A 21,409-nucleotide genomic window follows, 5' to 3' on the forward strand; every position below is an offset into this window, starting at 1 on the left:
CCTTTTGTGTTTCCCTCCCCCATTAAAGTGAACCCACGTGGGAGCCGCCGTGTCGTGTCTGTGTTTGTTTTGCCGTGCGTGTCTGTCCTGTGCCCCGTGTTCAAGAAGAACACCCTCTGCACCCCCGTTTATTATTTTTTAAGAACAACACCTGCCATCAGTGAGTACCTCATGGGGATCATCCTGCCATCATGGAGCATTGCATGGGGAAGCACTCCTCCATCAGGGAGCACCACGTGGGACATACACCACCCTCAGTGAGCTCTGTGTGGCAAGCACATTGCCATCACGAAGCACTTCATGGGAAGCACCTGGCCCTTAGTGAGAATCGTGCTCACGCATCCTCCCCCGTGCAGCCGCAGAGCGGGAAAGCGGCACCGCAGCAAGGCTGCAGCCAGGGCTTCCAGAGGGCGTTGAAGACAGAGAGCTGGCGGGGTGCGGGGGTAATGGTGGCTCGGTGCTTCCTCATAGCCACTGACATCTTGCCGAGCACTGTCTCGAACAGCGCTTCGTTGTCGGGGTTCAGTGGCAGTGACTCTGCAGGGTCTCGAGAGATGTCAAAGAGCAGGGGTGGGTCGTGGTGGGTGACATCACCAGAGCATGTGCACACACTACCGCCGTGGCAGCTGCCCGAGCCCTCCGGGGAGACATTGGGAGTGACATAATGGGCCTTCCACACAGTGTTGCCTGCACAGGGGAAGAACCACATGACAAAGCAACTCCACTGACTTCCTTTCATGTGACTCTGTGACTGTCATGGAGGAGGTTCCCAGGGAACATGCTCCACAGTGGGGGGGAAGGCAAGACTAGGTAACATCATTGTGAGGAGACCTTTGACCAGAACAGATTGTGCTAAGGTCATGGGACAGTCATATGAAGATACTTTCAGAGGCTTCTTCCTGATCCACTTCCTCTCCCTCACTTCCTCATCCTCTGCATTTCCCCTCCCTTCTCCACAACTAAACTTCCTTACCCCTTCCTCTTCCATTTACCCTTCACTTCCACCCAACTTCCTTTTCCCCTTCTCATCACTTCTGGTATCCCCCTCTTCCTCTTCCACACCTGCTTCCTCTTCCAGTTCCACTTTCTACTCCTCTTCCCATTTCCCTCCTACTTTTTCCTCTTCCTGTCCCTTTTCCATTTCTCTTCCTCGTCCTACTTCCTCTTCTGTTTCCTCCTCATCACCTTTGCCCCCACTTCCTCTTCTAACTTTTCCATTTCGTCTTCTCTTCCTACTTCCGGTTCCTCTTTGCTTCCACCTGGCCCTGTCTCCACTTACAGTCCCTCTGGTGCCACCGTACGCTGTGCAGGAATGCCACAATAGTGGAACAGGAACTCATGGTCGAGTGCTGCACATGGCCCTCCAGCAATGGCATCAGGTTCTGGCCATCAATCACTCTTTGTGCAGGAAAAAGAGGAAGTCAGTGGGAGGGAAAGGGGCGGGATTTCAGTACAAATTCTCCCCTGCCAATCATCCCTCAGGCCCTGCCCACACACAGCCCAGTCCCTCATCACCTGTCCTTGGGGAGGATCCCGCCACCCACGAGACTTAGTGTGGGGAGCAGGTCCATGAGGCTTGTGGGCTCCTCGATGACTCGTCCTGCCTCCAGCACTGTAGGCCACCTAAAGATGCCAGGCACACGCACTCCGCCCTCCCAGCCACCCATACCACTGCCTCCTGTCATATGACCAGCATGAAAATGGGTAGGTGAGAGGGCTGAGTGAGAGCGAGGTTACTACTGCCCATTCCTGGGTCCCAGGTTCAAATCCTGCATTCTACCCCACCTTCGGGAGGTACGGAGGAGGGGAACACAGTAGCACAGGTGGCCTTTGACCTCCACACAGAGCCTGGTGGATCAGTAGTGCATTTTGGGAGCTCTCACTCACCCCTGTAGACCCCATTCCAGCCACCAGCTCGGACCCCGCCCTCCTCGGCCTCCAGGTGGCCACCATTGTCTGATGTGAAGTAAACCAGGGTCTGATTGGTCAGGCGCTCCTGGTCCAGGGCAGCAAGGACTTTCCCTGGGGGGGAGGAGATGGAAGACAGGGGTATGTGGACGGTGTGTGAGCCTAATGTGAGTGCATGGGGTAGAGCCAAGGGTGGGGGCAGGACCAAGAGTGAGCACATGTGGTGGATGGGGCATCGGTGGTCATATGAGGTGGGGGCGTGGCCTAGCTTGTGCATGTAGGTAAGGGGCCTCCCTACAGTGAGAAGGTAGGCAGCAGTGGGGCCCTACAATGAGCACATGGGGCGGGAGTGGGGCCTGCAGTGAGCACCCTCAGTGTCAGCCAGGATGTGGGCGCTGCGGGTCCTTGGATCACATGGGATAATATCATATCTGATTATTGAACAAGCTATTTCCAATGATGTCAAATGACAATATGGCGCTATCACTCAGATAACAGGATGCTTCATCATTAAATCATGCCATGACATCACCAGCTGACGTTGCAGACATCTGGGCAATCATATTTACTTCACGAACTCTTTGCATATGCGATTTCTGCACTCAGTCATGTGACACTCACCCACCATCCAGTCTAGCTCCTCCACATTGTCCCCGTATGCCCCAAACTTGCTGCGACCCACGAAATTTCCACGTGTAGGCAGCGGCGTGTGCACATGTAGGAAGGACAGGAACAGCAGGAATGGGCTGCGCTTGTGCCTGTGACAGGAATTCAGGGGGCTCACATGTCCACTCTAGACACCCCACAGCCCTTCTGCCAGTTATTTCCGAGGATAAGCCCTCAACTAGCCCATGTCAATCATCCCTCAGAATACGTCCACAGAGCTCCCATGTCAATCACCCCTCAAGACCTGCCCCCAGCCCATCTGTCAGACATGAAGTCACCTGTCGATGAAGGCCAGCGCCTCGCTCAGCATCAACCCTGCCGCCCGTGCCTCATCAGCTGGCTGCTGGATGACATCATGGTCACGCATGATTATGCAGTTCCACCTGCGCACGAAGCCGTAGCTGCTGTACCAGGACAGGAAGAAGAGTGCAGCCAGAAATCCAGAAGTGGCCATGAGCATCCAAGGGACAGGAAACCAGCCTGCCAGGCGGGGCACCAACAGCAGGAAGGGGAGGGTGGCCAGCGCTGCTGATGTCACCCACAACTGGATACGCAGCCTGCGGTGCGCTTCCGGCCAGGCACCAGCACTGCAGTCTCCCAGCAGTCCCAGTGGCATCCCGTAGAAGAAGTCAAAGCCGTGGTTGAGCGGGTGTGCACAGTGGTCGCCACGAGATGCACAGCTCATACCCAGGTGCCACTTACCTGCGTGGACGGAACGGGTAGCAGGGTGACGTCATTGGCATGTCATTATGTTGACATCACACCCTCGTGTCTGTCCGCTTTTCACATATGCTAGGCCTGAACCATTTTCAGTGGAAAATACAGCCTGAGGAACACTGGAAGCCCCCTCTACTCTGGGCGGCACCTCCCTCCATGCCAGGACTCCAGCATGAATCCATCACTCTGCAGTAGACTGCACATATCAGGTGACCAGATGACTTCCCCTTGGTGCAGGGCTGTCAGGAGGTGTGGGTGTTGATGACTGACAGGTGTCAATCATCGGGCACCCTGGTGTCATTTTTGTCAGGAAGTCCCACTCCCTAAGTTCCACCTGGCCACACAAACTGCGACACCCCTGATCCCCCTTCACCTATGACCCCTCACCCCTTCTCACTATGACCTCTCCTCACCTCTGATCTCTTCCCCTTCTTCCTCACTCCTTCCTTCTCTGACCTGTGACCCTTTGCCCCTCAATTATGAACCACTCACTTCCTTCACCTCTCTCTGTTCTGACCTATGACTCCTTCCCCATGACTTGTGACCCCTCACCTATGACCCTCCTTTTCCTCGCCCTCCTCTCTGACCTGAGATCCCTCAGGCCTCCCCTCTGTGACCTATGACCCCCCTCCCCACTTCACCTCTTCCTTCTGTGACATGTGACTCTTGACCCCTCCTTTCCTCCTCTGACCAGTAACCCCTTCCCCTCCCACCACTGACCCCTTACCTCTCACCCATGACCCCTTCCCCTGAGAACCCTCCCCTCTCCTCTCTGAGCCCTGACCTATGAGTCCTGTGCGGTATCCCCTGTGTTGCAGCATCTTGGCGAAAGTCGTCTCATTGCTCGGGAGTCCGCCCGACCCGCCCAGCCACATGACATCACGATACAGGTTGTTGGGTGACGCCATGCCTAGGGGAGCAGAGGTCAGGGGGTCACGGCACTGCCATCTGAAACTGTACCCTCAGGACACTATCATGACATCAGCACCACAGGACAATGATATCAGCACTCTCAGGAGGATATCATGACATCAGCACACCCACACACCCACATCCCATCATGACTCTAAGTCCCGGTCTCTGGCCTCCATCTTTAGAGGCCCGTCCCTGTGCCCGCCAAACCTTGACCCCTCCCCCAGTCTATTTAAACTGCTCCCTGGAAAGTCCCGTTGTGCTGTCGTGCCCCATCACCCCCAACCCGACTCTCATTAAAACCTGGATATCCTTTACTTCAGCTTGTTGTGATTTGGCTTAATTGGGATTTTTGCTTCAGCAGAAAGCTCAGTATCTTGATGTCAGTACTCTTACGCTGTCATGATGTCAGCACCCCAAAGACAATGAGCAATATCATGACGTAGGCACCCCTTTGATTTCCCACTACAGGAAACAGAGGGGTCACCATGATGATATGGAAGTATATTTTCTTATATGTAAATTTATTTAAGTGCCAAATAGCATATATTATTGATAAATCAGCCAAGGAACACTGTCTTTGTAGACGCAGTGCATGTTGGGTAAGGAGCCAGTAATAACATCTGAGCACTCAGGGTGGTGCATGCTGGGTAGCTGGCAGCCGTGATGATATCAGGCATACGTGGCATCCACCTGAGCCCGTGGGGTGGTACATGATGGGTAGCAGGCTGACTGCCGTGATGTCATGCACACCCAACAGTATGCACGAGGTGATGCATGTTGGGTATGGGGCTGCCTGAAATGACTTCAGGCACATGTGGCAGCGCATACTGGGTAGTGTACTGTCCACCTGAGTGCACATAGCAGTGCATGCTGGTTAGGGGATTGTCCTTGGTGACGTTGGGTCACGTGACACTCACCTGAGCGCACAGGGTAGCGCCCTGTGAGGAAAGCTGCACGGCTTGGTGAACAAACAGATGCAGCTGCCAGGTGCTGTGTGAGCATCACGCCCTCGCTCGCCAGACGGTCAATGTTTGGAGTGCTGAGGGGGGTTCAGAGGGAGGTCATACAGTGGGGGTGGGGTTAGGAGAGGTCATGATATCAACGTGTTACTCCCCAAGCTATGAATCAAGACTGACAGCTGGGAGAGTGGTGGTATTCCTGTATCACTGCCCACATCAGAGTCACATGGGCTGCACGTGACTTCTTTGACCATACTCTTCTGTGGGCAAACTTGGGCTTCTGCAAGATGGCTGCCGCCACTGTGGGGGAGATATCACTGGAAAAAGGTGGGGGCTGAGATGTGACTCAGTTTACCTGACAGAGGTGTTCCCATAGCAGCCTAGGTCCCCCACGCCAAGGTCATCGGCCATGAGCAGCACAATGTTGGGGCGGGAGTTCCGAGTCACAAACTCACCACGTGTGTCTGCAAAAGCAAAGCAGAGGAACAGCCACAGGCAGAGGGTCCTGGAGAAAGGTGGGAGCAGCTTCAGTGTAAATCACTCCATGGAACATTCTTATTATTCCATATCCTCCAAGTTTCAGTGATGCCCAAGCTCACCCATTCAATCATCCCTCATACATGCCCACACACAGGAAACTGTGTCCTCTCACCATGTGCTTTGCGGTTGCATCTTCTTCTGTACTAGAAAGAAAAGCACAAAAATAAATTTAAAAATATAAGTGCGATCACTTGTCACCTGCATGTGACCTGGCTGTGTCATCATGCTGACATCATTCTGATAGACTTTTAGGTCAACAGGACCGCCAGGGTGGGGCTTATTTCATGCCAAGTGGGAGATATTTCTCAGGTTTACAGGAAAAGACATGACTTTTAATTGCAGCTCATTATGTGACCTGTTTCCCAGCAAGTGGCAGTAGTTGGAGACAGGGCCACTTAGAAAAGGTGGAGCCTAGACGGTAATTGTAAGCCCCGGTCTCTGGCCTCCATCTTTGGAGGCCCTGTCGCTGTGCCCACCCAGAGGATGGTCAAGACGCAAAAATCTTGACCACACCCTCAGTCTATTTAAACTGCTTCCCTGGAAAGTTTCCTGGTGGTATCTTTCCTCATGTCCCCCCTGCAATGGTCACATTTGCGGCTTCCCGGTTCCCCCTTCGGTCCACCTGAGAGAGCAGGAATCCCATTAAACCTGGATATTTCTAATTTGGCTTATTGTGATTTGACTTGATTGGGATTTCTGCATCAGCAAAGAGCTCACGTTAGGAAAAATTCCTAACAGTAATTATGTGCATTTCCTTCAAAGAGACACAGGAAGTGGTCTCTTTACTTCCTGTGCACTGTGATGTCAGCAGCTGGGTGTCAGCATGTGCTCCCATAATGCCCCACTCCATCCACCCCCTGCTCCCATGAAACCCTGCTCCACTCCATCTTCCCATGTTGCTCCTCTCCATCCTGTGTTCCAATGATGCCCTGCTGTCCCACAGTCTCCCACAGTGCTCTGGAGGGCAATCTCAACGTATACCTCCCTCCTGTCATTTAGAAAGAAATGGTTCACATTTATAACAAAAATTCAAACAGAAGGGAAGTGAGTGGCACTGCCCAACCCATTGCAAGGCATGCTGGGATAGCAGGGAATTACATAGTGGAGAAAAAGGAGAACACGTCCCTAATGTCACCCACACTGACGCTTCCATAGACTCCTATGCAGTATCCCTATGGAACTCTGAAGCCATTTCTGACAACCCTGTCTCAGCAGTAATGCTCCCCCCTCCCCTGGGAACCAAGGACCTAACAATTGCCCACGCACGTACTGAAATGTTGGGAACTTTCCATCAGCTCCCTGAGTACTTGTGAATGTTCTCCAAATAGAGCTCAGTTATTGAATAGGGGCAAGATAACCCTTAGGTGTTGACTCAGTTAACAACTACACATGCACATACTACTTGATGTTTTGACTCAGTCCCTGGGAAAGGGGCAAAGTGACCCTCAGATGTTTCCCCTTACTTCATGTGATCTGACAATCGCTCTCCAGTCAATTATTGGTAATAACCCTTTTAAATAAGCCAATAATAATAGTTAAAGAACAACCTCTAGACACCTCTTGCTTCTGTGGTTTTTCCCTTTAAAAATAGCCTGTACCAGCCATGTTGGGTCTTTCTAGCCTCCCGAATGCTGAAAGACCCTGTCATGACAGAATTAATAAAATGCTCATGCTATTATGTCAGCTGTGGTGTGAGAGATAGTCTCTGGGGGGATGACTCTTCCTCGGTGATTCAACTCTAGGGTCCAATATCCCTTACCCCACCCCAGGTCACAGACCCTCACTTAAGCATGAGCCCATAGAGACAAAGGAAGAAGACCCTGTGCACACACAGCAAAGGATGTGGGATATCCTGGGCTAAAACCATTATAACTGCTGATTCCTTATTAATTTCCAGAATACCAGAGGCCCAGAGGCCCAGAGGCCCAGGTGAATGCATAGACCCTCTTATCAGTTCCTGAAATTTGATAAAGAGGCCCATGCCTTCATTAAAAACAATTCCAGGGTTGGTGGGGCAGAATCATGAGCAGTATTTATACTTCCAGGGTCTTTGATATCACAGGGTTACCTCAGTCACCCCACTTACTTAGACATGGCTGTTGTATAGTAATTGTGTGATGTGTCGGGAGTCTGAGTTGCTAGTGATCAAGGATGAAGTTCAAAGGGAACTTGGGCAGTTGTTAAATTTTTCATCACTCCCTGTGGCCTCAATTACATAGCTAACCAGGCAGGGTTGGGCAGGCTCAATAAGAAAACATGGGGTTTGTTGGGCCTGCCTGATGTCACATGAAAACTACTTGACTTTCTGTGATTCCCTCACATTTTCATAGGAGAATGTTCAGACAGAGAAACAAATTTACATACTCCTGTCAATAAAATATACATGTTCATCATAACTTAGACACCAGTCACTCCTGTCATTCAAACTCCCATCATGACCCAGACCCCAGTCATCCCTGTCAATCAACACAGGTGATTTCCCAACATGACCCAGACCACATTCACCCCTTTAAATCAAACACTCACTTCCATCATGACCCAGACTCAAGTCACTCCTGTCAATCGAACAACATTTCCAATCATGACCTGAACCCAGCCACAGCTGTGAAACAAACACACATCGTTTTCCACCATGACCTGGACTCCAGTTACAGCTTTTAATCAAATGTACCTCATTTGCTATCATGACTGAACCCAGTCACACTTGTCAATCAAACACACCATTTCTTATCATGACAGACAGATGGGGGAACAGATAGCTCCTGCTCCTGAGCAGACAACACTCCTGAAACACCCTCAACAGCTATCACATTCTCCCCCCAATTCTGGGGTCTCCCCTGCTCAGGAGCCACAGAGAACCATTGACCCTCTCCGCCCACCCCAGCAGTGTGATAATAAACTGAATAAGCAACAGACTGCACTCACCCTGAGCTCCTGCTGCGGCTCCTTTGTGGGGACACAGTCCTTTCCCAGCAGACAGGGACGCTGGCTGAGCCTCATTAGCATATCTGGTTATGCCTGCCCTCATTAGCATAATTAAGTATCCTACTGTCACATTAGCATAATTAAGTATCTCTGACCTCATTACCATAATTACATACTAATTAGGGTGTCTGGCCTCAGCAACCTCCCCTTCCAGATTCTTTAAAAGAGAGTTTTAATGATAACTTGGGAAGAATGAAGCTGGGGTTACACAGAGGTCACACCACTAGCCTCACAGGAACTCAGCTACCCACATGTCAATCAGCATCATGGAGGACTTTCAGCCAGAATTAATGAAGAATAAATGGGGAGGGGCCTGATGCATGGTAGAAGGGGCCTGGAACATGATGAGATGGACCTGGGTATGAAAGGAGGTGCCTGATGCATGCTGGGAGTGCTTTGTGTATTATAGGAGGGGCCTGGTACAGGTTGGGAGGAGCCTGATGCATGATGGGAGGGACTTAGGTATTATGGGATATGCCTGTGTATTATGAGAGGGGCCTTGCTTTACAGGAGGGGCCTGGTGCATGCTAGGAGGGGCCTGGTGCAAGATGGGATGGGCCTGGGTATTATGGTAGAGGCCTGTACATTATGGGAAGGTCTATGTTTTTTGGGCAGGGCCTGGTGCATTACTGGAAGGGCCCTGTGTATTATGGAAGAGGCCTGGTGCATGCTAGTAGTTTATACATGATGGAATGGGCCTGCGTATGATTTTTCTTGAGATTAACAGAGTGTGATAGATTAAAATGTCATATTTACAATTCCTAAAAGACTTTCATTTTCTCACATAATCAACTTGTAAGAGGTGGGGCACATTTGTAGGAAATGGTGGGTGTGACAAGGCTAACCTACTGGCTGTAGCCGACTGAAACAACCACTGCTACTTTCAGGGTTATTTTTATGCTTCAGTCTCTAATACACAGTAAGCCTGTGTATTATAGTTATCTTTTTGGTACTATCTAACTTGAACATGAAGAGATTTATTAGAACTGACACAAATACAAAAAGCAGTAGGAAATAAGGGATAGAGTAACAATGTCTGGGAGACCTGAAAGACAACAAGGAAAAAAGATTTGGTGGGGGGGAGGTAGAGAGAGTCCTAGGTCCAGGAGAGCTTTCTGTAAAGAACATTAAGGTGCTAGTTAGAGTCTGAAACTACAGAAACTTGTAGCATCCAAGGTTGGAGCGTCTGAGAGGGGCGGGAATTTCCCAAAATAAAGTTAAATTACGCAAGAATCTCTACTGCCCAGGCCTGTCTGGGAGGAAGACCGGTTCCAGCCGGATTCGTGTCGACCCTGCCCAACCAGACAGACGGGTTCCTCCCGGGTGGGTGGGTGTTTGGGGGTGGGGTGGGAAACGGACGGACACCGAGGAGAGGTTAGAACCGGCTGAAACCGGCTGGCTCCTGCTGCTCTGCGCTTACGGTGAGTCTGGGTGGGAGGCGGAGGGGCAGGGGGAGGGGACTTTACCCGCGCGGACAGATGGCCTCGTCGTGGGGTGGGGAGGGATATCCTCGGCCATCGGCGCAAAAAGCCGAGTGGGGAGAGGGAGGACAGAGGAGAAAGTTCGTCCCTCCCCCACCCTCGGGAGAAAAAACAAAAATAAATCAAAGGGTCCTTTTTGGTTATATGGGAGGGCCAGCACAGCCAGTTCCGCAGGTCTATGTGGAAACCTTCGGGTGAAAATGTTGGTTGACAAAACAAAACAAAAAAAAAAAAGAGTTAGTTTTGCAGAAAAAGTTTGGAGGGAGACCGGAGAGATGACGAGGTAGGAAAATAAACTGAATTAAGACGGATGAGAATAAAAAATTGAATTAGGAAATGAAGCTCATTAAGAATGAAAAATGGAAATTTTTTAAATTAAGAATTAAGTTAATATGTATTTATTTATAAATATTCCATGGGTCGCTATAGCTCATACAACTTTTTTTCTCAATCTTCTAAGTAATTTTCTGAAGTAACGCTCTTTTACTGATAAATGTTTTATTAAGACATAGTTCCTAAAGTATGAATAGCCATAAAACTATTATCAACTCACAAATAGACACCTTACACTGTCAAGATTGTCCCAGTTCTCTCTTTTATGGTAAAATCAAATTTTACCATAAGTATTATATGCCACTATCACCTCACATTAGTTTCTTAATCTAAAACAAAAATGTCTAACAGAATTGTCGCTGCAGCAGCAGCAAATGTTGGCTATATACACTGTGCAGTACAGCCGCTCATGTGTGATCACTGAGCATGTTAAATATGAATCAACATTATAAATTAATTTTTGTTAATGAACTTAAATCAAAGCATTAAAATACAGCTGAGGCAGCTGAAAAAAAAAGAATTAAGTTAAAGAAGAAATACAGACAGAAGTAAAATTTGGAAGCACACCGAAGCGAAATTAAACTAGAAATAAAAATAAATGCATAGTTAAAATAAAAAAAAAACAAAAAAACAGAACACTGCTTGTTGAGCCGGTGTGTGGCACCCATCCCAGCATGGCATGTATGAAAAAAATAGGTAAATAAACAGAAGAGGAGGGAACATGCGTCAGAACATGATTTCTATGAATTTTTGACAGAGCAAGATGTGAGGTGATGCTTTCAACCAAACACAAGATACTCAAAACTTTTAGAATGTTAAAGATTTAAAAAATGGTTTTTAAAAGTGAATATTTTTCATGACTCCATCAAACTATCGTCCAAACCTGCAGGCCCTGGCACAATCCCAACCTTGCAGCAGGACAGGAAAATCCTCAGGAATCGAAATATTTGCACACGGCGGTTTAGAGGGTAGTAACTGAATGATGAAATTTATCTTTAAATTCAGTTTCAACCGAAGCTAAAAATGGATGAATGGTGGGTCTCTCTCATAATACACAGGCTCCTCCCACAACAAACAGGTCCCTCCCCTAACACACAGGCCATTCCCATAATACACAGGTCATTTCCATAATGTGCAGGTCCCTCCCACAATGCGTAGCCCATTCCCATAATGCACAGGCTTCTCCTAGAATGCACCAGGCCCTTTCCCAACATATACCATGCCCCTCCAATAATATACAGACCCCTTCCTGCATTCACCAGACCCCTCCAATAAGAAAGTCTCCTCCCAGCATGTACCAGGCCCCTGCCAGAATTCACCAGGCCCCTGGGACCACACACTACACTCAGCTTGCAATAGTCCTATTTCATAATAACAGGCCCCTCCCAGCATGTGCCATGCCCCTCCTATAATACACAGGCCCCTCCCAGCATGCATCAGGTCCTTTGTAAAATACACTGGCCCTTCCCAGCATGAAGCAGGTCTCACCCATAATACACAGGTCTCCCCCAGCAGGTACCAGGGCCCTTCCCAGCATGATCCAGGCCCTTCCCCTATTTCCAGTTTCCTGCTATCAGGTCTCCATCAGTGTCCTCTCCCCCAACAGTTTCCTGACCAGCATGGCTGAAATACCTACTCTAGAAAGGGTCACAGTAATGATGTCACAGGTTCTTCCTTAGGGGCATGGGCAAGTGAGCAGCACATGGGATGATTGACAGTTCTGTCAATTTTCACTACCCATTATTCCCTGGAAAGTGTCTCAGTGAGGGATTTGCCACCTCACAGGGACCTGTGGGCCTGTCTTAAAGTATGATTGGCACAAGACGACTGTGGGCATGTCCTGAGAGATGATTGACAGGAACGCTGTGGCCCTGTCCTGAAGGATGAGTGACATGGTAGGTCTATGGGCATGTCCTGAGGAATGATTGACAGGAAGGCTCTGGGCAGTACCATTACTCAGGCAGGTAGAGGGTCAGGGACTGTGCAGGTGTCCTTCCTGTCACATGCTCACTTGTCATGTGTTTACTTCTCACAGGAATCCTTAGGCTGAAAGTGTCATGCCACATTACCTATATACCTGGTAAGAGAATCTCCCAGTAGTCCTTGTTGTGAAAACGTAATTGATTGACAATTTATAACTATTTGTAAATTAATCCTGTATACATCCATCGTGGCCATGTAGCTACTCAGTATGTGATGGCGTCAATGCTCCCTGCCTCGGTGATGTGACACTTGTGTTTCAGGAATTACCTTGCCACTCTACTGGGTGTATTCTTGGGCCTGAAGCTGGTCAGAGGCCTGGACGTGTCACAGTCTCGACCCAACTTCCTCCTGCTCCTGGCAGATGACCTGGGCATCGGGGACCTAGGCTGCTATGGCAACAGCACCATCAGGTAAGGAGAGGGAAGGGCTGTGCTACCCATAATACTCCACATGATGGTACCCATAATGTTCCTCACCAGGATACCCATAATACTCCTTACCATGGTATCCATAATATTCCTCACCAGGATACTTATAATGCTCTTTATTTTGGTACCCATAATACTTCTCACAGCATGGTATCTATAATACTCACAGCATGTTACCCATAATAATCCTAACCTTATGTTACCCATAATACATCAGGATATATGCTCTTCCCGTGATACCTAGCTCTAGGCACTGATTCACTTTGCGGCGGGGGGGGGGGGGTCAGCTCTAAATTTCCTATGATGCCTAGCACCAGGTAGTGACAGCAACAGCAGGCTGACTATTCCCAGCAAGACTGACATCAGGATCACATGGGTGTGTGTGGCCCACCCTCATGCCATGACACACGCCCCTCCCCCACAGGACCCCGAACATTGACCGACTTGCAGAAGGTGGCGTGAGGCTCACACAGCACCTGGCAGCCGAGGCCGTGTGCACGCCAAGCAGGGCCGCCTTCCTCACTGGAAGATATCCCATCCGCACAGGTGGGCAAGCCTGAATGCCTGACTCCTGAAGTCACTGTCCCCTAGGGATTCACTGGTGATGTCACTTCCTCCACTAGGCCACACCCCTAAGTACCCTCAATAGTCCATTGAGCAATGATTCCACGCACCTTTCCACTGATATCACGTCCTCATACCAGACCTCACTGATGATGTAACTTCCTCCAAATAGGCACATGGGATGATACCACTTCCACTAGACCCCACTGCTGACATCACTTCCCCCACCTGGTCCCGCTGCTCCCATTAGGCTATTGATGTCACTTCCCTTGTTCTGCCCCCACTGATGACTCCCCTAGGCCTGAATCCTAAATCCTCCTATTGACCTCTGACTTCATCCATGAATGATCCTGTTGGTGAGGTCACTTCCTCCCACTAGGCCCCATTGTTGACATTACTTTCTCTGTCATGCCCCATTGATGATGTCTTTGTCCATATCCAATGATATCACTTCTCATTAGGCCCCATTCCTGAGTTCCTCCCACTGACCTCTGTCTCCGTCTATGTATGAACCCACTGCTGATTTCACTTCCTCTCACTATGCCCCACTGATGATATCGCTTCCTCCTAGATAGGACTCTTAAGTTTCTCTATGAGAACCATAGCCAGGGGCATCCTGGGAGCTATAGGAGGCAAGGCCAGGGGCTTGCTAGGAGCTGTGGGAGCAGGGCCAAATCCTAGTGTGTGCCCACGTCCTACTGTGTGCACGTCGTTTTAACTCATCTTCCTTCTGGTGCAGGCATGACTTCTGGTAATGGCCACCGTGTCCTCCAGTGGGCAGCGGGTGCTGGCGGCCTTCCTGCTGAGGAGATCACATTCGCAAAAATCCTGAAGGAGCAAGGCTATGTCACAGGCCTCATTGGTGTGTTCTCCTACATTATAGGATAGTGATGTAATTTGATGTGGCCTGGATTGGAGTGTAGGTGGTGGTGACATCTGTCCTGGGCAGGTGGTGATGTCATCATACCTGGAGCTGATGATGGTGACATCATCTGACATGAGTGAGTGGTGATACTACCTGACTCTGAGTGGGGGTGAGGTCATCTGGTGTAGACTGAGTGGCAACGTCATGTGATGTGAAGTGAGTGGTGATGGCACTGGACCAACAGCACCTGTCCCATTTATCATGCCTTGTGGTTTCCTCTCCTCCACCCCACCACCAGGGAAATGGCACCTGGGTCTGAACTGTCACTCTTCCTCTGACCACTGCCACCACCCGCTGAGTCATGGATTTCAGTACTTCCTGGGGATGCCACTGGGCATGATGGGGGACTGCTCCGGGACAGAGCCTTCAGAAAAGCGTGTGACGCTACAACGCCGACTGTACCTGTGCAGCCAGGCATCTGTATTAGCAGCACTCACCCTGGTTGCAGGGAGGCTCACGGGGCTCCTCCGTGCACCACGGTGGCTGCTAGTCCTCATCCTGGCTGCTGCAGCCACCATGTTTGCTGCTTCACGTCATGTTGGTGACCTCATCATATATGCTGATTGTTTCCTCATGAGGAACCACTCTGTGACCCAGCAGCCCCTGCACCTCGAGCGGGTCACTGGCCTCATGCTCCGGGAGGCAGAGACCTTCCTGCAGAGGTGAGTGGCCCAGGGTATGGTGCTCCTACCCCTTCCCTCCCATGAGAGCCATCAAAAGGTATCTATCAAAAGGCAGTGCATGGTGGGAAATCCCTGACCCCTCCTTCCACCTTTTCCCCCAACCCCTCTCTTCTCCCTCTCTCTCCTGTGGTACTCTGTGAGCTGTTGACGTCATGTGGCAGGAGAGTGGGTGTCCAAAGGTGACATTATTCACATGGAATTGGCTAGCTGTACACTCAAGTTTCAAGTAGACTTACAGGAACTGGGTGAGGAAAAAAATTGATAACCTGCTTGGTGGGGTGTCTCCAACCATTGGCTGCTGAAACATAAGCAGAGGTAGGGGATGGTGGGTGTGACAACAGCTGTGATGTAGAGCCGGGGACACGTGATTTGTAGATAAAGAAGTGGGTGATCTGTATTGGTTTCTTGGCTTATTGATTGGTGGAGACTAGAGGGAGGAGAGATAAGCAAGTGGGTGACTGATGGGCGAGTCATGGATGGGTAACCGATGACTGATATTGAGGGACTAGCTGACAGCTAATACAGAAATGCAGTTACTAATAGATAGATGATAGATCAATACACACACAAGACAGATATGTGATTGACAGGTCTGTAAAGGATGATTGATAGATGATAGATACAGATTGACTGACAGATACAGGATTGATTTATAGGTATACGATTGACAAATGGATATAAACATAGATTGATTGAGAGATATATGATTGACAGACAATAGATACAAACTGACAGACACATGATCGAGTGACACATGATAGGTAAAGATTGATTGACAGGTAAATGACTGATTGATAGATAATGGGTAAAGATTGAAGGAAACGTGATTGACAGATGACTAGTAGATGACAGATGATTGATGGACAGACAGAAAGATGGGACAGAAAAACCACTGCTGATGTCAGCGGCAACAGGCGGAAATGACTGAGACCTAGAGGTAGGACTACAGGAAATCGGCAGGGAAGTTGGTCAGAGGCAGTGATGTGTGATGTCATTGAAAAGAGGAGGGACTGTCATAGTTATCATTTTCCCATGGGCGGTGACATCAGCACCTCACTCCCCCCATGATGTCACCGCCCCCCCAGGAACAAGCACCACCCCTTCATGCTGTTTATATCCTTCCTGCACGTGCACGTCCCCCTCGTGACCACTGCAGGCTTCCGGGGGCGGAGTAAGCATGGGCTGTATGGGGACAATGTGGAGGAGATGGACTGGATGGTAGGTGAGTATCGGGCATAGCATGGTTGCTGGGTCTGATGGGAATGTCCCGTTTTACATATTTCCCTGATTCCTTCCACCCCCACCCCATGTGTGGATCCCAGGGCCTGATAGGAATGCTGTGCATTACCATTTTCCCTGGGTTGACATGCCCCCTCTCCCATGGTCCAACATGTCCCCAGTCACACATGTTCATCGTCGCAGGACGGATCCTGGACGCCTTGGACCGGGAAAGGCTGACAGACAAAACGCTCGTATACTTTGCATCTGACCACGGTGGCTCTCTGGAGTCTCGTGTGGGTCACATGCAGCTTGGTGGCTGGAACGGGGTATACAGAGGTGAGCTCGGTACTCTCCCCAGCCTTGAGCTGTGTTCCCATACATCCCTTGGCTGGTGATCCTGTCTCTCTCTCCCATGATCCTTCACCCCCCCCCAAGCTTCTGGTTACTCAGGTGAAATATATCCTTGTATGGTAACCCCATCCTTTCCTCACTACCTCCTTCACTCTTCTTCCCACTTCTGGTTCCCTAGGGTGACAGGTGTCCCGGGCTGCTGGCCTGGTCCCTTCCTCCCAGGGGCCTTCACTCTCTTCCTCCACTTCCTGTTCCTGGGTGTCCTGGAGTTGTGTACTTGTCTAACCCACCCTCATTCTCTCCCCTTCCATTTTTTGCCACTTCCTATTCCCACCAACTTCAGTCTCTAACCTGACTTCTGGTTCTTAGTCTTACTCCAGTCCCTCCCTCACAGGTGGCAAAGGCATGGGCGGCTGGGAGGGTGGCATCCGCGTTCCTGGTATCTTCCGCTGGCCTGGGGTGCTGCCCGCAGGGCGGGTTGTGGATGAGCCCACGAGCATGATGGATGTGTTCCCCACCGTGGTCCTCCTGGGGGGCGGGACTGAGCCAAGGGACAGGTGAGCAATGACATCACACCAGAAATGAGCCTGAGTGACAGCTGCTGTCACAAGTGTGTGGGGCAAGGGGTGGGCTGAGCAGGGTTAGCATTAACATCATATCAGAAGTGAGCTTGGGTGACAGGTGTCTGAGTGACAGCTGCTGTCACATGAATTCAGGGCTTGGGAGGTGTTTAGCAGGCCAAGCACAAGGACTGGTGAGCAATGATTTCACACCAGAAGTGGGCCTGGGTAATAGCTGCTGTTATATATGAGCAGATAGGGTAGAGAGGAGGGGGATCGAGAGACAGATTAGCACAGACATCACACAGGAAGTGATTCTGAGTGACAGTGGCTATTACATGGGCAGTGGGAGAAGGAAGCCATTAAACCAGGGAGCAATGATATCATAACTGAAGTCAGTGACAGCTGCTGTGATGTGGGTGCAGGGCGGGTGTGGGGCAGAAAGGTGCATGAGCAATGATGTCACTCCAGAAATATATTTGAGTTTCAGGTGGGGCTGTTACATGGTATGGTGGGGGGCAAGGCTGCAGAGGACTTGAGTGACAGGTGCAGTGTCATGTGATACAATACAGGGGTGGGATAGCAGAGAGCTTAAGGTACAATACATGGGTGGAATAGCAGAGAGGCCATAGGGCCACCATATTGGCATTGTGGAACACCTGTTTGATTGACAGCCAATGTGTCACCGATCCCCCCCCCAGGGTGATTGATGGGCGGAACCTGCTGCCCCTGCTGCGTGGGGAGACCCCACACTCTGACCATGAGTTCCTACTGCACTACTGTGAAGTGTTCCTGCATGCTGCGCGCTGGGTGCAGCGCGACCGTAAGTTCACAAATAACACCTCCCTCTGGGGAATACTTTCAGATCAGAGTGACCATGGGTTAGGTCAATAAAATCTCTCTTAGGGATGTATACTATTCCCCTCCCCCAAGTAGACTTGTGTCTCTTCATCGCTGGTATTGGCAGCTGTCAATCATCCATTTGACTGGCAGGAGGAAGAGTCTGGAAGGTTCACTTCATGACCCCGAACTTCCACCCAGAAGGGGCCGGCGCCTGCTATGGCAGCGCAGTGTGCCCATGCATCGGGGATGTGACAGAGCATGACCCGCCTCTGCTCTTTGACCTCTCCACGGACCCGGGTGAGACCCGCCCACTGAAGCCTGACTCAGAACCCGAGTTCCACACTGTGGTGGGGAAACTGAAGCAGGAGGCAGCTCAGCAGTGGCATTCACTAAGCCAGATCCACCAGCAGCTGGGCTCCATCTACAACATCTGGCGTCCATGGCTGCAGCCATACTGCGGGGAGTTCCCAAACTATGGGTGTGACCTCGAGGAGTGACACCCACATTACCCTGGCATGGGACTGAGAGGCAGGGCCCCACATGTCTATCATCTCCAGAACCAGAAGTTATGTTCATCCTAATGCATTATAGGTGTGGGTGCAAGGAGTTCTTTTGGTGAGGTGCAATGTGGGTGCTAGTATAGGGTGTTCCACTAGTGTGGATATGACCTCGAGGATTGACACTCCATACAAGATATCCTTGTGAGTCTGTGGGGTAGGGCTCACATGTCCATCACCTTTAGGATTGGATATTAAGGCCATCACAATGCTTTGTGGGTACTGGTGTAGGGTTATCCACTTGTGTAGGTGTGACCATGAAAAATGACACCCATGTGACACCCACTGGAGACATAGAGGCAAGGTTGAGGTTATGACTGCTAGGAGTGGTGTTCACATGATGCCATGAGGGGCTGAGGGATGGGACTTCACCTGTTCATCAGTGTCAGAACTGAACATTATGTCCATAGTAATGCATTGTTGTTGGGTGTTTCTGCAGATTTATGTAGGTGGTTTGACTCAGGAGTGTTAACAGCTAGTTTTGATCTGCTTTGTCTCTAGTACCTTCTGAAGTCTTATCTGAAAGTTTCCTAGGGGTGCAAAATCTATGCAAAATTTGGATTGGGAAAAAAATCTAGCAAACCATGACATTCCTTGATGGAACATTTGCATTTGTCATTGTCCCTTTGAGAAGCTTAGATAAGATGTTTTGGGATTTGGAAATCAACTTTTTAAAGGTGTAAATTGGATAACAATAAAAATGCCCTTCTCTATGGGAAAGGTCTCAGTGTGTGCCTGATTCCCCTTACAGTTGGAAAGGTTAAAATCATTCTTAAGGTGCCTCTGCTTCTTCTTTCCATGAACCCATACCCAAACTTCAATATTTGGCATCCAACACAGAGCTTGAAGAAAAACAGAAGATTCCTTGCAGTGAGGAGACCACTAGTTAGTTCCCAGCCACTTAGCCCCAAAATAATCACATAGAAACTGTATTATTTAAATCACTGCATGGCCTCTTAGCTCTAGCTTTTAATTGGCTAACTCTTACATATAAATGTAACCCATTTCTATTAATATGTGTATCACCACATGTCTGAGGCTACCAGTAGCAAATACTCAAATTCCAAAGGTTTATTTTGTATGATTAGATAATGAATATGATAGTTGAAACAGAAATCAGAATATTCTGACCTGAATAACCATGTGGGTCACCTTTATTTCTAAGCTGAGACAGAGTAATAAATTAGTGCCGAATAGGCATTAGAGATAAAAAATAAGAGCTATAACAGTAGTACAATCCTAACCTAGATTGTGTTAGGTTTCTCCATTCTATGGTTCTTATTTCTACTTCCTTCAAGGCCACCTCATAAATGACAGCTGTTATATTCTTCATGGTATAAATGTTCTAAATGAAGTCATCTAAAATGTACATTTAATTCTTTTTAGACTTAAAAAGAAATATATTTATTTGTTTTCTGAATGAATTTTTCTATTTAGCAATCCCCTAATAGCATCTTTCATTTGAGCATTTCTCAAGGTATAGATTAAAGGGTTTAACATGGGAGTTATCATTCTGTAGAACACAGCAACTGCCTTATCAATAGGTAAAGTAGTTGCAGGTCTCATGTATACAAATATGGAGGGCAAGAAGAATAATACAACCACTGTGTTGTGGGAAATACAAGTGGAGAAGGCTTTGAGTCTCCCATCTGCACTGTGGTTTCTTAATGAGTACAGGATAACTGTGTAGGAGCTCAGAAGAAGTAGAAATGTTAATAGACAGATAAACCCACTCTTAGCAGCAACAAAGAGCCCCAGAATATGGATATCAGTGCAGACCAGTTCAATCAGAGGGTTAAGATCACACATAAAGTGTTCTATGACATTAGGGCCACAGAAAGGTAAATCAATAATGAAGAGGATTTGTATGATTCTATGAAGAAACCCTCCCATCCATGACACCCCACTAGCAGGTTACAAACTACTCTGTTCATGATGGTTGTATAGTGCAGGGGCTTGCAGATGGCCACATAGTGATCATAAGCCATTGCAGTAAGCAGGATAACTTCAGCAGCTGCAAAGAAATGCTCTCCAAAGACTTGGGTCATGCATCCCTTAAATTTTTTTTCATGAGGCAAATCAAAAATCCGTTTAGAGTTATTGACAGAAGAATAGCAGGCATCAATAAAGGAGAGATAGGCAAGGAAGAAGTACATAGGGGGCCTTACCAATTGACTGCATGTAATGGTGACAAGAATGAGCAAATTTCCAATCACAGAGACAATGTAGATGACCAAAAACACAGCAAATACAATTTTCTGCATCTTTTGGTTCTGTGTGAGCCCCAGAAGAACAAACTCAGTTACATTCCTCTTTTCCATTGACTTCTTTGGATAGTTAATCACATTTCCAGAAAAAATAATGCATCCTCAACTTCATTTAATTTTGGCATTTTCATAATTAACATTTAAATGCTGCTCAGTTGTAAAATTTTTTGAATATTGTTTGTAGAGAGAGCCCGCCCTTTGGGGGCGGGACGGCCTCGGGCAAATGTTTATAAATTGGGGTGCACAGACGCTGGTTGCTCCTTCCTGTTTCCTGTTTCTGGGCATCGCAGGAACTTCGGTTGCATGAGTGTGCTATTTATATTAAATTTGTATCATCTTATACCAATTGGCCTTTATTAATTCGATCCGCCTTCATTTGGCGCCCAACATTGTGGCAGATTTTCCCTGCGCCATCACCAGGCCACGGGCGGTGTCCTCAGCCGGACCCCCACGGGTCCCGGGTCAAGGGGCTTTCAGCCACCACCCTGCATGGGAGAACCCGAGCTAGTCAGCCTTTGTGAGC

General features: G+C 49.0%; 2 protein-coding genes and 1 pseudogene across 3 annotated transcripts; 1 reads left to right on the forward strand and 2 right to left on the reverse strand.

Annotated features, from left to right (window-relative positions):
• Positions 1-334: 334 nt before the first annotated feature.
• On the reverse strand, positions 335-10,208 carry LOC101987650 (arylsulfatase H). The gene is given in 12 exon segments (XM_013353420.2): positions 335-687; positions 1,280-1,317; positions 1,319-1,346; positions 1,349-1,398; positions 1,516-1,678; positions 1,888-2,022; positions 2,530-2,666; positions 2,853-3,276; positions 4,076-4,201; positions 5,124-5,245; positions 5,521-5,629; positions 10,157-10,208. Coding segments are annotated over 12 exon segments (1,737 nt in total).
• Arse (arylsulfatase E) lies at positions 10,020-19,342 on the forward strand. Of its 2 annotated transcripts, XM_026788822.1 has the most exons (12): positions 10,020-10,111; positions 12,290-12,399; positions 12,540-12,584; positions 12,748-12,897; positions 13,340-13,461; positions 14,219-14,341; positions 14,643-15,066; positions 16,173-16,309; positions 16,510-16,644; positions 17,054-17,216; positions 17,921-18,042; positions 18,213-19,342. In XM_026788822.1, the coding sequence occupies exons 3-12, from the start codon at positions 12,562-12,564 to the stop codon at positions 18,557-18,559; spliced, it is 1,746 nt and encodes a 581-aa protein (XP_026644623.1). In that variant the 5' UTR covers positions 10,020-10,111; positions 12,290-12,399; positions 12,540-12,561; the 3' UTR covers positions 18,560-19,342. The 2 variants fall into 2 exon arrangements, with proteins under 2 accessions (XP_026644623.1, XP_005366371.1); XM_005366314.3 differs by lacking the exon at positions 12,290-12,399.
• A 681-nt stretch (positions 19,343-20,023) lies between these two features.
• On the reverse strand, positions 20,024-20,940 carry LOC101983101 (annotated as a pseudogene).
• Positions 20,941-21,409: the final 469 nt, after the last annotated feature.

Source organism: Microtus ochrogaster, unplaced genomic scaffold, assembly GCF_000317375.1.
Source record: "Microtus ochrogaster isolate Prairie Vole_2 unplaced genomic scaffold, MicOch1.0 UNK7, whole genome shotgun sequence".
Taxonomy (NCBI): domain Eukaryota; kingdom Metazoa; phylum Chordata; class Mammalia; order Rodentia; family Cricetidae; genus Microtus; species Microtus ochrogaster.